The sequence below is a fragment of the Pseudopipra pipra genome, chromosome 3 (assembly GCF_036250125.1).
Source record: "Pseudopipra pipra isolate bDixPip1 chromosome 3, bDixPip1.hap1, whole genome shotgun sequence".
NCBI classification, from domain to species: domain Eukaryota; kingdom Metazoa; phylum Chordata; class Aves; order Passeriformes; family Pipridae; genus Pseudopipra; species Pseudopipra pipra.
Genome location: NC_087551.1, coordinates 23660903 through 23675569, shown reverse-complemented (window position 1 = coordinate 23675569; position 14667 = coordinate 23660903). Strand labels below are relative to the sequence as shown.

At 36.5% G+C, this 14667-nt stretch overlaps 1 protein-coding gene across 7 annotated transcripts in view; it reads left to right on the top strand.

Moving 5' to 3' along the window:
• Positions 1–14255, top strand: part of SYT14 (synaptotagmin 14) — a 94615-nt gene extending 80360 nt beyond the window's left edge. For 4 of the 7 annotated variants that reach the window (XM_064648315.1, XM_064648317.1, XM_064648313.1 and 1 more), the window contains 3 exons: positions 119–308; positions 3392–3448; positions 4598–14255. In XM_064648315.1, coding sequence (XP_064504385.1) covers positions 119–308; positions 3392–3448; positions 4598–4911 — 561 coding nt within the window. In that variant the 3' untranslated portion in view covers positions 4912–14255. The remainder of the gene's footprint in view (positions 1–118; positions 309–3391; positions 3449–4597) is intronic. The other 3 variants (XM_064648316.1, XM_064648314.1, XM_064648312.1) reach the window with 1 other exon arrangement.
• Positions 14256–14667: the final 412 nt, after the last annotated feature.

Here is a 14667-nt window from a genome sequence, read left to right as displayed (position 1 = left end):
TGGAACTTCTGTTATTGTCAGTAAGTTGCTTTCATAATTTTCTATGCATTATTCTAAAAATTGACTTCCCAGTAACACTGTTCCATAAAGCACACAGAACTTTTTATCTGTTTTATAGGGCTGTGACTCTCAAATGAGCATGTCAGAAGTGTCCTGCAGTGAAAGTACCTCCTCTTGTCAGTCTTTGGTACATGGCTCAGCTCCAGAAATCCTCATTGGCCTCCTTTATAATGCTACAACTGGAAGATTATCAGCAGAAGTGATAAAAGGCAGCCACTTCAAAAACTTGGCAGCGAACAGACCACCCAGTGAGTGAAAATCTTTTTTTCATCCTAATGCTTCTGTACTGATGGGGCTCTTGGTAGCAAGGACTTCAATCCTATCACTTAGTCTTACCCAATCAAAATGAAATAGAGCAATCATCAACTAATCTGTTTCATGTTTTATATTTCTAGTCAGTTGGGAAATAGCAAAAATCTAAAATTCAAAATATTAATTGTAAGTTGACAAGCCTGTTTTAATTTTTCATGATGACTGACTAATAAATTACCTTTATCATAATGATTAATTGCTAAATTACTAATGCCTCACATCACAGGCCAAGAATAAAAAGTCAGTGTTTAAAGAGAAAGTACATGCCAGTTAATATTAATATAAACACTCTGAACAGTTATTGCTGTTCCTAGAGGGGTTGATACTGCAGTCATTAATTGCTTATGTGCCTGTATATATGTAGTAATAGATGTAACTTTGGAATGTCAGTGAAGACAACAGAGAAACCACTTGAGATCTTTCACATATTTACTATACAGAAGGAATGTTCACCATCAGAAAGGACTTGAACTGTGTGTTGAAGCACTTGTTCAAAAATACATTTGTCTGAAATATCTGTGAACTTTATATACTTCTAAACTGGGGCCAGATGGAATGTCACACACAGAGAACGTTATTACTGTCTCTAGTTCTTTTCAGCTTGAGAAAGTTCAGTAACGAATTTCTTTAAAAAATATTTTTTATTGTTTTTAAGGTAATGAGTCTGATTTACATAAGTGTTAATGAGACTTAGCTACCTGTTCCTTTTGATTTTGTCTGGAGGCTCAGGCTTTAGCCACTCTGTTTCTTAAACCCGAGATTAGTATGGCACCAGCAGATTATCTGGCACGACTGGATTATGTAGCAGGCTGCCAACATTTTGTGAGTGGTTTGCACATCTCCCTTTTGTCTCCAGAGTACAGGAAGTAAGCCAGACAACTTGATACTGATGCTCACTCATCTTTCCTGCTTTCTTCACCCATGTTTATTCTATTCATTAATTGGGGTTCACCTTACTCTGCTTTGCTTTCTCTATACTTTTCACACTGATGGAGCTAGACTTTGTTGGCATGGCCAGAGAAGGAAGGCAAAAGACGGATCTCTAACACTTTTATATAATTAGGTAGCTGCCCCAGAGTCATCTATTTGGAGATAAGGTATGGAAATAGATGGAGAAAGCCAAGGAGGTCCTATGACACTGGGGTGGGAGAAGGAATGAAAAGGAGAGAAGACCTGGAGAGAGGGATCATGTGTTTCCTTAAAGCAAAAACAGATGCTTATCTTTCTGGAATCTCAGAGATAGGCAGTTTTTATTTAATATTTAGAATATGCACGTTAGGAGGGGTTCAGTACTTGTTTTGTAAACAGAGGTGTTCATTCCCTGCTATGTTAATTCCCAAAATATGCTCTGTGGGCCCATGCTGTGTAGCTAATAGTTGTGTGTGTGAATGGGGTCAAAAATCTGTTTCAGATTGCAAGAAAGCAGCATAGAATATGGCATGTAGCCCTGTTCTGTCTAATCTTTTTGGAAGGAAGATTTTTCATGTTGTCTTTTATCATCTCCTGTGAAGGATAGGGGAAAGTTTTGATATTCATAATAGTAATAGTCCAGTTCTGTTTAGGCAGCTGTGGGTTCGGAGTTCTGTTGTTTCTTAGAAAGCTGGAAACTAATGCACTTTCTGGGTCTGGTAAAACCATGCAGAGGATATTGTGGAATCTAGATTTCCCCTGTGGGCTGTTTAGTGCCATCCCTCTCCCCTCACCCCAGTAGTGGTGCCACCTGCTTTTAAACTCCTGGACCCAGGTGCATACCGCTGCCCTTTCCTAACTCCTTGTTGAATCCATTGTGGACGCCTGCCAGCCTCAATCTGTGCCATCATTTCCACAAAATGAAAACTAAGGCCCATAGGGATGATGATGAAATGTTCTGGTCAGATTTGTTGTTCAGAGTACCAGTGGTTCAAAATCCTGAGAAGTGCTGGAAAGTACATGTGCAGTTCAGTTTTCATTCATGTGTTGAGAAACAATGATAGAAATGGAAGCAATTATTCTTTCCCACGTGCAATCCTTTCTGTACTCTAAGGGTTGTGAACCTGTGAATTTTTGTGAAGTGCTTCTGCAGCAAATATAAACTGAATACTAAATTTCTACTTCCTGGTAGTACAAACTCCTCTGCTGCATATTTATATGTTATATAGTACAGGCAAACAACTGAGTACAGGCAAATAGGCCAAATTCTGCAGTTGATAACAGTGGATGTTGGAATGTGTCTTTGTTTCTCTGTGTGACAATTAATATTTTGTGTGAGAAAAAGATGCTTCTTAATATTCTTTAAAGTTTTGTTGAAACAGGGTATGAGCTTTTGCATATTAAAAGCATGTGTGTGTATGCATGCACACACACATTAAATCCATAAATACATGGATTTTAACAAGTGAGATCTTTACATTCTAAATAGAGAACCATAGTTGAATATCAGATATAAGTGTCCCTCAGCTATTTTTAGAGATTAGATCAGAGTAATTCTCGTGCCCAGGTTCATCACTACTCAAGAACTAAAGTATAAGAATCAGATATCAGTAACTATAAAAGCTAAGGGCAAAACCAGCTTAGTTTTCAGTTGAGTGATTTTTCATTTTATTGCCTTTAATAGGTGAAGTATAATTACTATGTGCAGTTTTTCTAAATATGCTGGAGTTTGCATGAAAAAGAATAAGTTTTGTTAAAAAGGATACAGTGATTTTTACCCAATTTGCTACAATCTAATCATTTGCATGATTCTTGCTATGTTGAGTGTGTTTTAGAACCCAGTGGTTATTAGTGCTAAGATAACCCATTATTTAAGTGGTGTAATTTTTGTTAAAGATTACACAAAAACTGCACAAAATTTTCATTTCATTAAATTTTACCTGACAATCCTTTTGTTCAGTCCTTTTTCTGATCTATGCTGCTAAGGTTTTGTGTTCTTCCACTCCAGTGAATAGTGTTTCCTCTTAAACTTTAACCTTTGATCCTCTCTCACCCAACTACTGACATCTGGTCATTATTTCTTTTACTGCTTTCCACCCCCTGTTGTCAGACGGACTGTTCTGTTGTCTAAAACACTTGATAGGTGGACAGGTTTATATAATCCGAGGTGAGTTCCTGTAGAAACTAATTGGATGTTGTCTTTTTCATGCAAAAGAAAATGTGCCAGCAGTAAAATTTCCACGGCTGCCTGCATATCGGTTTATAAATGTATATGTTTATTTTTTGTGGCAATCTCTAATGCAAAAGTTGCATTTATCTCTGATTATGGATGTTGGGATTTCAGTGTACCTGCGAAGTGAAAATATTCGATTTGTTTCTTTTTACATAAACTCCAGTCTTTAGTTAATGTTATCCATTAACAAGAATGAGATAGGAATAAAGAATGAAACACAAGATTGTTTTATACGGTTTTATGTTGCCTGTCATCAGTTAACTTCATGAAATGTGCATCCTTCTACAGGAGCATGGTTTGGTGCTTCTGGTCAGAGGAAAATAGAGCTTTAAAAATAAGGGTTTATACCAAAATGTGAACGCTTAATTTGTGCTACCTACATTACTTGCATCAGCTTCTTAAATGTGCTGCTTAAGAGTACTGTACAAACTATATTTTAAACAATCATCTTGAATTATGCAAAAACTTGTTTCTCTTTAAACATGTATTTAATGTATTCCTTCATGAACCTAGGAATTAATAGGGGTTTTGTATTGTGTAAACTTCCATCTTTGAATGAACTTTGCTACATTTTGGTCTTCAAAATAAATAAAACTGAAAAGCCCAAAGCGAGAACCGCATCCATGCAGAGATTATTCTTAAGCATTTTATTCTGGCTGTTTTGATATAGTCACTGCGTATCAATGTTATTTTTTTTTCCTCTTCATTAGTTGCCTTTATTCCACTTCATTTGTTCATATTCTTTGAAAATTCAGTGGTATGCTTTACAGTGTTGTGCCTAGTTGGAGCTTGCTCAGTGTTAATGCAATTTAAGTTTCTTTAGACTAAATAAGGGGGATCAATGGGAAGAGGATTATGAGGTATACCTTTAATTTGATATGTACCCATGTACATAGTATTGAAGCTAGTTAATTTGTTAGTGTGCTTGTAATATTTTGCTAACTTGTCATCTTTCCATGTGTCTAAACTAAGCTGTGTTCAGCCATCCTGGTATACACCATATCCTTCTTTCTTGTACATATCTTGTTCTCCAAAACTTTTGTTCTAAGATATCTGACATTCCAAATATGATTTATTTCGTAGATACATATGTTAAGTTAACACTGCTGAACTCGATGGGGCAAGAGATGTCCAAATGCAAAACTTCCATCCGGCGAGGACAGCCAAATCCAGTGTACAAAGAAACCTTCGTTTTCCAGGTGGCTCTGTTCCAGCTGTCAGACGTGACACTCATACTGTCTGTATATAATAAGCGCAGCATGAAACGAAAAGAGATGATAGGGTGGATTTCCTTAGGTCTCAACAGCTCAGGAGAAGACGAACTCAATCACTGGACTGAAATGAAAGAATCTAAAGGACAGCAAGTGTGTAGATGGCATACTTTACTAGAATCGTAATGGATGGTAGGAAGTGTGGTCATGGTTTAAAGGGAGTTTGTTCTCCTGAGAAGATGATCATCCCTGGTCACAATCAACAGATCTGTTATGGGAGTAAAAAAACAAAAATTGAGGTCAACATTCCATCATAAAGAATGCACAAGATGCAAAATGGCCGGACTTAATATACAATCTTCACTTAGTGTCATAAACTTCCTTGGTGTCAGAGAAGCCGTGCTGTACACAGATATATTAGCAGTCCCTTCCCCATCCACCTGATGCTGTATTTGTTTGGGTTTGTTTTGTGGTTTTCAATTCAGAAACATTTTGTGTAAGGTTCTTTGAATTAATGTAAGCTCCTCCTTGTGTACTTTTTGTATTGCTTTAATACTGTAGCTTCTGACCTGCCTGCATTCAGATTAAAGGTCAACAGTTTGCACTTTGAGAAAAAGTTAATGGTCTGTCTAGCAAAAGCAAAAAAAACCCAACCCACTGGTGAAAGAACACTTAGTAATATAGCAAATAGAAATATACTGTTGTTTTACACTGAGTTTCTTTCCAGGAGCTTAGTACAAGTAAGTTTTCATTTTTTGATATGCAGTTGGTTTGAAAAATACTAGCATTTGGGCATCAGGTGAACTTTGACATCAAACTAATGTTTCTTCAATCTGTGACAGGAACGAGCTCTATATATGGCATAAATTGGGTTTTTCCCTCTTGCCTGTACTTCTGCCTAATCCAAAGAGACCAGATCATTGGTTTGGTCCCTTCCAAAACTCCTTAGACAGGTTGTACTGTAAAACTATGTAACTTTCTGTTGAAAGCACTTCCAGTATTCATGTATTCCAATGTAGGAAGCTCATAGAGCACGACTTTACTAAAATATATTTTCATTAAACAAATTGATACAAATTTCTTTAAAATGTCATCAGGTCGAAGTTAGGCTGAAAGACTGTGAAGGAAGTGGCAGCAGTTGAACTGCTCTGAATGAATGTGAAATACTATGGCTTTGCTTGAAGCAGGTATCCGTTTGAGTCTCTTCTGAGCTCTTTTAGGAACTACCATATGCTGTTCGCTGGAACTAGAGAGCAGACAAGGAGTTTTTACATTTCTTCTTGAAGAAGAGAACATCAGTAAGTTATATTTCTAGTGATTTTTCAGCAATTAAATGAGTGTTCCCATGCAAAATAGAAGTTTGCTTTGCTTGTGTTCAGGCTGGGAAACACAGCTTTCTAATGACGCAGTTGAGAAGTCACAGTATTACAAGAAGGTTTGCCATCAGGTAAACACTTGTGGCATCCACCAAAATTGGGGATATATCAGTGCTTCTGAGATTCCTATTTGTCCCAAATGCTTTAGGTGGACTCACACTAATTTATTGACTGCTGAATCTAATTCATATTACTGAAATTGTGGGTTATTGAGTAAACATATTTCTTTTTAAAAAGCTTCCCAATTCAAATATTCTTTTTGCCAGTAATGAATAAGCTCCATTTATTTTTAATTATTGCTGTATGAAAAGCAAGTGATTTTTTTTTTTCTTATAAATGATGGTTATGTCTTACTAATACGGGACCTCACTGACTGTTGTAGCACCTGGTGGGTAGAAGACTATTGGATTTTGTTGAAAGAATTAGTTTTAGTCTAGAGCGTTCTCATTAGGACAAACGTTTTTCTCTTGAATTTCTTTATACTGTCTCCGAACAATCCTGACCTTTCATTTTACAGACTGTCAAGTACAGTGAGATTGGTGAAGGTGAGTATGCTATAATAGAGATATTTCACGTGGTTCTCAAATTCTCACACTACTTAACAATTACATTAAGTCCTTTTTTAAAGTATATTGTAATTCCATGTCTTAGTTTATTTGGTGCCTTTTGATGGGTTTATTTGCAGAGCCGGGCTTTCGGTTTTTATGGATTTAAAGATTTAAACACTATTACAGACCTTTTTGGGGTTTTTTTCCTCCTGATATTGCGCTGCTGCTTCATTTACAGAAGCTTTATTTACTAAATACAAATAATGCAAAAAACTTTCTTTAAACAGGAACGGTCTTGCAGCAATACTCTTTCAGTCCTTTTTGTTGATCAGTTTGTGAAATATAATGTTGAGTGTAGAATTTAATAAAAAAACAACATTAATTTTATATGCATAAGGAAAATGCTCAGATTTTCACAATCCTTTCAGTTTCCCATGTAATAGAAACCATGACTTAGAAGCTGTACAAAAGCAGTTTTTCAGTGGATGTGGAAGTGTTTTTATCCATTCTCTTCGTGTATATTTGGACGCTCTTTCCCGAAGCTGAAAGTTGTCTCTTGATGGTTGTCTCTTTGTACAAGTTTTGCTATATAAAATAATGTACAATATTTAACAGCAAGAACTGAGCCAGTTAATTCTAGTGGAGATGTACTTAATGTCGCTATTGAACAAATGAAGAAGTCAGTTTGGAAGGTGCAGCAAATAACCTCTTACAAAACCAAACTCAATTAAACTGTGTCATGATGTGCGTTTCTGCTTGTAGGTTGATTTGCTTCAGCTTTCCATCTAATCCTTTAGATTTCTAAGGCACTGAAATCTTAATTTAGACACAGCAGAGATTTATAGTCATCTGTGTTGGGCACATTACGGGAGAGGAATTTCTCTCTAGGTCACATGACTTTTCCTAAAGTATCCAGGACCAATCTGTGTTTCACAGAAGCAGGATTGGTTTACTTGGATTTATACTGTACAAAGCTAGGAACTCAATGTATAAAGAATGTAAATGAATGTTTAATTTTGAGGCAGTAGAATATGGATTTGCCATGCAAAACCAGTCACACCAATAATTGGATTCGTCTTGGGATTTTTGTGAGTTAATTATAGTACCAATAGCTGTCATGTTGTTTTTTCTTCCTAGAATCCATTCTTACTATTTGATTTGTTTGTAATTTTGTTTTTCTTATTGCTTATGCGAACCTATACTTTTGTATTTGAAGTCTGCCTTTAGATATTGTGGATTTTTTGAACCCTGCGTAAGGGCTTACACATACAGTGTGGTTTTGTGCATTCAGTTAGATCATAAGCCCGGAACAGAATTTCTAAAGAACCAAGTATCACTAACAAATTAGAGGCACTTGTGTTTTCCTCAGAGTTGGCTGTGGTTTTTTTATAGCTTTTTGTTGTTTGCCTTTGTTCAAAAGTACAGTGAGCACTTGGAAAAAATTACCAAACTAATTATTTTTCTGTGTGCCAGTATACCATGTAGAGATTGCAGATCTTGAATTGAATCTGTTTCCTGTCAGTGTAGCCTTAAATAATTATAGAACAGTGACGTTCTTGCAGATTCTATTCTTGAAAATATTGCATCCTTTCTGTGTATAAACTATTTGATTTAATGTTTAGAACATTTCACATAGCTCGTCTTAAAGTATTATGAATGTGAAAAAGTTGGTAAGGACAAGGTTGTGAAGGGCAGGACAGCCAAGCATGAAAGATGCACCGTGCAGAAAGATGAGAGGCTGTACAGCACCTGCAGGACATCGCTGTCTCCCACATGCATGGAGGCAAGAAGTCAGCAGAGTCGTGCTGCACTTCCAGTTCAGCCAGGTGGCACAGGGAAGGAGGATAGCACTGGGAAGATTCAATCCTTTGTCACCGTGGTGCTTCCTCACACTCAGGACTTAAAACATCCACATTGTAATCACACTGTGAGGTCTGACTGCAAAGGCAGAAGTTAGGCAAGGTGTTAAGTTCTGCTACGGGAGAAATATGACACTATTTCTAGATGCAATTAATGTCTTCTAAGCTCATTAATAATTAGATATGGAAATATGGGTGAGCCCTTAGAATGAATGTATGTACTCTTACTAGAGCTGAACATTGTTTATTCATCAAGAAAAGACTTGATCTGAAAACAGATTTTATTGCGTTTACTGTAGGACATATTTTTCTCTGTAAATTTTTGCAATGATTCTTGATGGCAGATGTAGTGTCAGCATCAGTACCTTCCAGTTTGTCACACCTTTGGAGCAATTTTTTTGTTGTCTAAAATTTGTGTTGCTGATTTTTTCTCTTTTCTCCTCAATGACTCACTCCTGCAAACTCCCCAGCACCCTGAGAAGTTGTCTGGGGCAGTGACTGGGCCTTAGAAGTCAGGGACATTCTGCATCACTTACTTTAAGGTACTGGTGCAAAATTTCTGTGACCTGTCCAACTCCCAAAGATTTCTGAAATGAAAACCATCAGTTTTAATGTAGTGAAGCAGAAGAAGAAAACTTCTTTGAGGGAGACATTTTAATGTAGAAATTGAATACAGATTACTATTACACGTACCGATTCTAACAAAAATTCTGAGGTAAAATCGGAATGAGGGTTGAGGGGAGGCCTTTGGGCCTGAGCTGTTTCAACTTGAAACTAACAGCAAAATGCCCTTTCGTTGAACTCATAATTGTATTGAGCCCTTTACTTCCTTATCATACTTCTCTGGAGGAAAAAAATCTGTCCTGTTTAAAGCAGTCTTTAAAATTATGGCTTGTCACTTGTAAGACAGACTGACTTCCTCCTGAAGCTGAATTCTCAGTGACAACTAAACATCCATTTAATTCTCTGACTGATGTGCATGCCTGCCTACTGTTACTGTTAGTGAGAGGAGCCCATGGGCATCAACAGGAGAGCAGACCTCACCCTGAAAGTGTGAACAATAGGATTGGTGGGTTAGAGAAGTGGTGCAGCATGGAACCTGCAGCACAGCCAAATGTGATTTCAGTTATGAATGAAGGTAGAAAAACAAATGTCCGGATATTGTCACAAACTTGTTATTTAATCATTCTCTCTTATATTTGTTTCTTCCTGTTCTCAGATTTTGAAATATTTTTAAAACTTAGTATTAAAAATGTTAAAGCAGTTCCCGAACATCTTGATAATTTTAACTGGAACATTCAGCAAAATTTATTGTTAGAACAGGCCTTCAAGAATGTTCTGTGGTTTTGGTCTCTTTAACTCAACTGCTAGATTTTGTAGTGCATCACAGCTGGATTTCAGACTACTTTGTTGTGATGATTGATTTTGAGGGGAAAGTCACAGGAGCATTTCCTTGTCACTGAATGAACAATGCCAGTTGAAGAGATGTCATCTGAGAGCGAGAGCATTAAAATAAGAGATATCTTCATGCAGTAGCAGTAACAGTGACTCAAATTCCCCTCTTGGAGCCTTGTGGCCCTCGGAGGGTCCTGCTCAGAGAAACTGTGACATGGGAATTGTGGAATTTCATACATTCAAAGCAGCGCTGGTCTGTGTGGGCATCGCGTGGCTTCTAAACTAGTGTATTTTACAGAGGGAGATTTTTTTTTTTTGCCCAGGGTGAGTAGGGTGAGTGCCAACTGGCCTGTAGTGACATGGATTAGTTTAGCCTTAAGAACTTATCACTGCCCCTCCTTAAGTTCAAGCAGGGTTTTTTCCTTTCTGCAGACTATGCAGAAATTTTATGCACCCAATGTATCTGCTTATATTATGCCTACCTGAATATGGCACAATTATATTAATGCTGGCAAGCTTAGTTCTTACGTTAGGTGGTGTGACTGAATTAATAAATGGGCCTGGTACATGCTGGATCAGGTTTTACTGTTCGGGCTTACACTGGTACAATATAGAAATAAGATCCTTATGTGGAGGAATGTGCCAGGAGTTAGGAAAGTGGGTAGTATTGCTCCTGTAGGAATGAAGACCAAGAAACAGCTATGCCCAGAAAATGGGCAAGGCTAGCTTATAGCAAGAAGGAATCATTCACTTCCTTGCAAGCATGTACTGGTTGAGCTGGCATAAAGACCCTACTCAGGAGAGCAGAAGCAGTAATACCATATCACTGAAGGAATACCTCATGGACATTCAGGGATGTAATTAATGTCATCCTTTTGTCTCTTATATCTGAGGACAAGAGTCTTGCCCATTGTATCAATACCATTTTTTTGCTATGTTTTGCGAATCCTGTGGACATTCACTGCATGCTGAGGGTCTAAAGTGGATTGCTTTTTAACTTTTGGTTTATTTAGAAAGCATGAGTTTGAAGGATATTACAGAATTAACTAGAAGCATTATCATAGCTTTGAGATGTAATCTCTAGGCCATAGTGCAAGCAAGGAGCAGGGCTTTGAACCAGTTTTGATAGTTTTGCAAATGGCTCATTATGACATTTTAAGAAAATTTCTAAGCAGTTGAATGTATTAAGGAATATTTACAAAAAAGGAGATAGAGCAATGATCTTTTTTTACTATACAGCTAGTTTGCTGTCCTTTCCAGTAAACCACAAGGTTCATTAGTGCTCAGTACTGTTTTGTTTACGATAACTGTTTTTAATGTGATTTTCATGACAAAGTGTAATTAGTGAAACCTTTTATTCAATTTTTCCCTTTCTTTGCTTTTTTTAAGGAGAGATTTCTCCTTATATAGTATATATACTTTCTTACAGAGCTTTCTTACCTATTTTTATATAAGATTTAACAATGTAAAATTAAATGCTCTATGAGCAAACTATATCACTGTTAACACAATCAAAAGTGCTACTATAATGACTAAGGGCCTGAACCTTCTGCCTTTTACTCAGGTCCTGGTTTAACCAGATGTATTTCATGTTGTGTAGTACCTTTCCCTGTAAGTAGTTCCATCTATTTCTTGGGATGTCTCAGAGAAAGGCACTACTAACATGAATAACAGTGGTAAAACTGAGCCTCCTCTCCATTCTTAGTGGGACATCTGTCATGAATACAGGCTGCTGGCTCTGTCCCAAAGTGTAGTCATAGATTATAGTTCCCTTGATCTTCAGTGATTTTGAACTTGTTTTTCTGGTGACTATAAGCTAGTAACTGATCTTAGTGAATACAAATATTGAACTGTGCTGTTATCAGCAAGATTATTAAAATGTATTTCACATCTTAATTCATTCTTTCATTGGGATATAAGGATTTTGAAGCATTATATTGCGTAGAGATAGCACACATTCACCACATTTCTAAAAAGTATGGGATATACAGTATGTAGCATTTTCTTGCATACTTTTATACTGCCTGTATGTCACCGATGCACTCGGTGCCTTCCTTCTTTTGTATAAAACTAATACGTAGAGAAACTAAAGTTATGGTGTGTAAGCAATGTCACTGCAACTGAAGAGATGTCTTAAACTGATTATTTCTAGTCCAGGAGGTTTCAAAGGGCAGTTCAGTTAAACACAGTGCTTTATATTTCTTTGAATTTGAAGTTTTCCCATTTCCTTCCTCACCCCCTGTCCAAGAAACTTCCTCGTATGACTGTTTATTCTTAATTGATTCCTGTGTCTGATGTAAGTCACATGGTGTTAACCAAAGAACCAAGTCTGTTTCTAATTATTTGGACAAATAATGTTTGCACTTGCTATTACTTAAAGACAGAAGTGATATGATGGATCTCTGTTAACAAATATAAAATAGGCTTCTGTAAATGTGACTCCCAGCTGAGAATTCCAGATACCTCTTTTCTGACTGGATGTGCATTGTTGTATCAGTAGCAAAGTGTTTGGGTTGTATTTCTTGGTGCATTTTAATCAAAATCCTATTACAAACAAAAATGTAAGTCAGTCAGTGCTGTCAAATTAGCTTGGTTTACCCATGTTATATCTGAAGTGTGCTATTTTGAGAACAGATTTGGCTTTCCTGTGTCTGAAGTCCTGATATTGTACAATAATTATCTTGTGTATGCTGGTCTTACAGGAACAGACTGATGCTGCATTGTATGTACATTTCCTACCAGTGTCCCTTCATTGTATAATTTATGTAATATAACACAGTTTTGAACTACTGTTTCAACCTGAAATTCCTTAAATTTCAGTGCATGTATAGCCTTAAATATTTAAGACACCAAGCACAGTTTTAATGGGAATAGGTTATATTTGCAAGTCCTGTTTGACACAGAAGTCAGAGAATTATTTTTATATATCAGTCAAAGATTGTAGAAAATGGGTATATTGCAGTCATCTTATCAACCATGCTCCTACTTATATGCATTAAAAAAAGGGCATTTTTACTAAAGGTTTTAGAGGTAAAATATCAGTGCTCATTTCCTTTTTTGAATTTATTTTGTTTTCATACTTCCATTTCTGTACAGAACCATGGTGCCCTTAACTAATACCCGTGAATGAATTCACACCTATTTTCAGTATTCCTTGAGCTGCTTTTCCTCTCCGTTCCTTTTTCCAACTGAATAAGTGGTAATTAAAATTTCCCTAAAAAAAAAAAAAAATTCCCCCCCTTTTTTTTTTTTCATTTTGACAGTAACATAATTAGAGCAAATGACTGTTTGCAGCTGTTTATGCAGCTTATTAGAGTCTTAGAAGTTTGTTTGAAGCTGTCATTATAATCCAGAGGAAGACATACGTCTCATGGCATTTGAGTCCACAGCAGGTGAAAACGGGAGCTCTGGCGATGAACATGCAGATCTGCGCATTGGGTGTCAGACTGTACATCCCCAGAGGGATTTATAATTAAGTGTCACATTGTATCTGCAGTACCTCCAGTTGTGTGTTGTCAGATTCTTGTTGTTTTATTTTCTTTCTTACTACCTAGCAAAAAAGTACTTTTATCATTTTCGTGCTACTGTATATTAATCTTGAGGGTTTCCCGTGCGCAAGAACGGTTTAATGTTGTCAGTTCTCTTTCTGTAAAAAAACCCTGGACTTTCAGCATACACGTCCCATTCCTATTCTGGGGAGAGCCAGAATGCCACCAGCTGGTTTTAGTTATATTTACCTGTACAGCACAGGTAACTTTAATCCCATGTTAGTTTGAGTGAAACATGCTGTAGTATATTTTCAAACCATGGATCTGTCACAGCATTAAAATAGTCATTTTGCATATCTGAAACTTTGCAGCTGTGGATTTGTATTTTGTTTACTTCTATCTCTGTGAAATGTATTTTTGTCAGTTTGAGGACTTTGGATATTACAAAGTATTTTCTGTATGTGGAATCGGCTTTTTGCATGTGAATTTAATTGCTGAAAAGTATTTGAAAAAAAGGAAAAATCACTTTTAAAACTGGTTGTCGTCACTTTCCTTTGGAATTCATTAGATTGTAAACAAAAACAGATTTCACTGTTCAAAAGATAGTAATGCTTGCTCAACCATTGGAACTGCTGTCTGCATTAAAAAAATAAAATCTTTTTTAATTTTGGCAAGCTAATCCTAGCCCTTACACACATTTTGGCTCTGTTTACAAATTTCCTAAGTTACCCCAATTCCCTTTTTGTTCCTCACAGTCTTTGTTGATGTCATCTTCTACTTAGAGAATTTTAAATTAACCAGTGTGATAATGTTCTAAAAAATATGATGTGTATACTGGCAAATAAAGACACACTCAGGTGATCATTCTGTTTGACTTGATACAGTTTTCTTTTGGGGTCATCTGTTGTGATTCTCTTTGCTTCTTTGTCCCACATGCATTTATCAGAAAAGATCTCATCTAACGTACTTATGTTTAACTTCTTTCTAAGGAATAAGCTGAAATAATTGAGGTTTGATTTAAACATGAAAGAACACTTTCCATAAGTAACAATTATAATTTTACTGTGACCCGTCTTAGGTCTTCTGTGCTATCCTCTGATGATTTTTGTGGTACCTATTAGAAAAAAGGCTTTCTGGGCTTTCATGGCAGCTCAGTTTCAGGAGGTGTGTGAATAGATGTATGTTTTCATACCTATTAGCATGCATGAAAAAAGAATTGTTAGAACCATTTAAGTAGGTTTGCCTATCCTGAAGGTAGGAAGACTTAGTGTAAAAA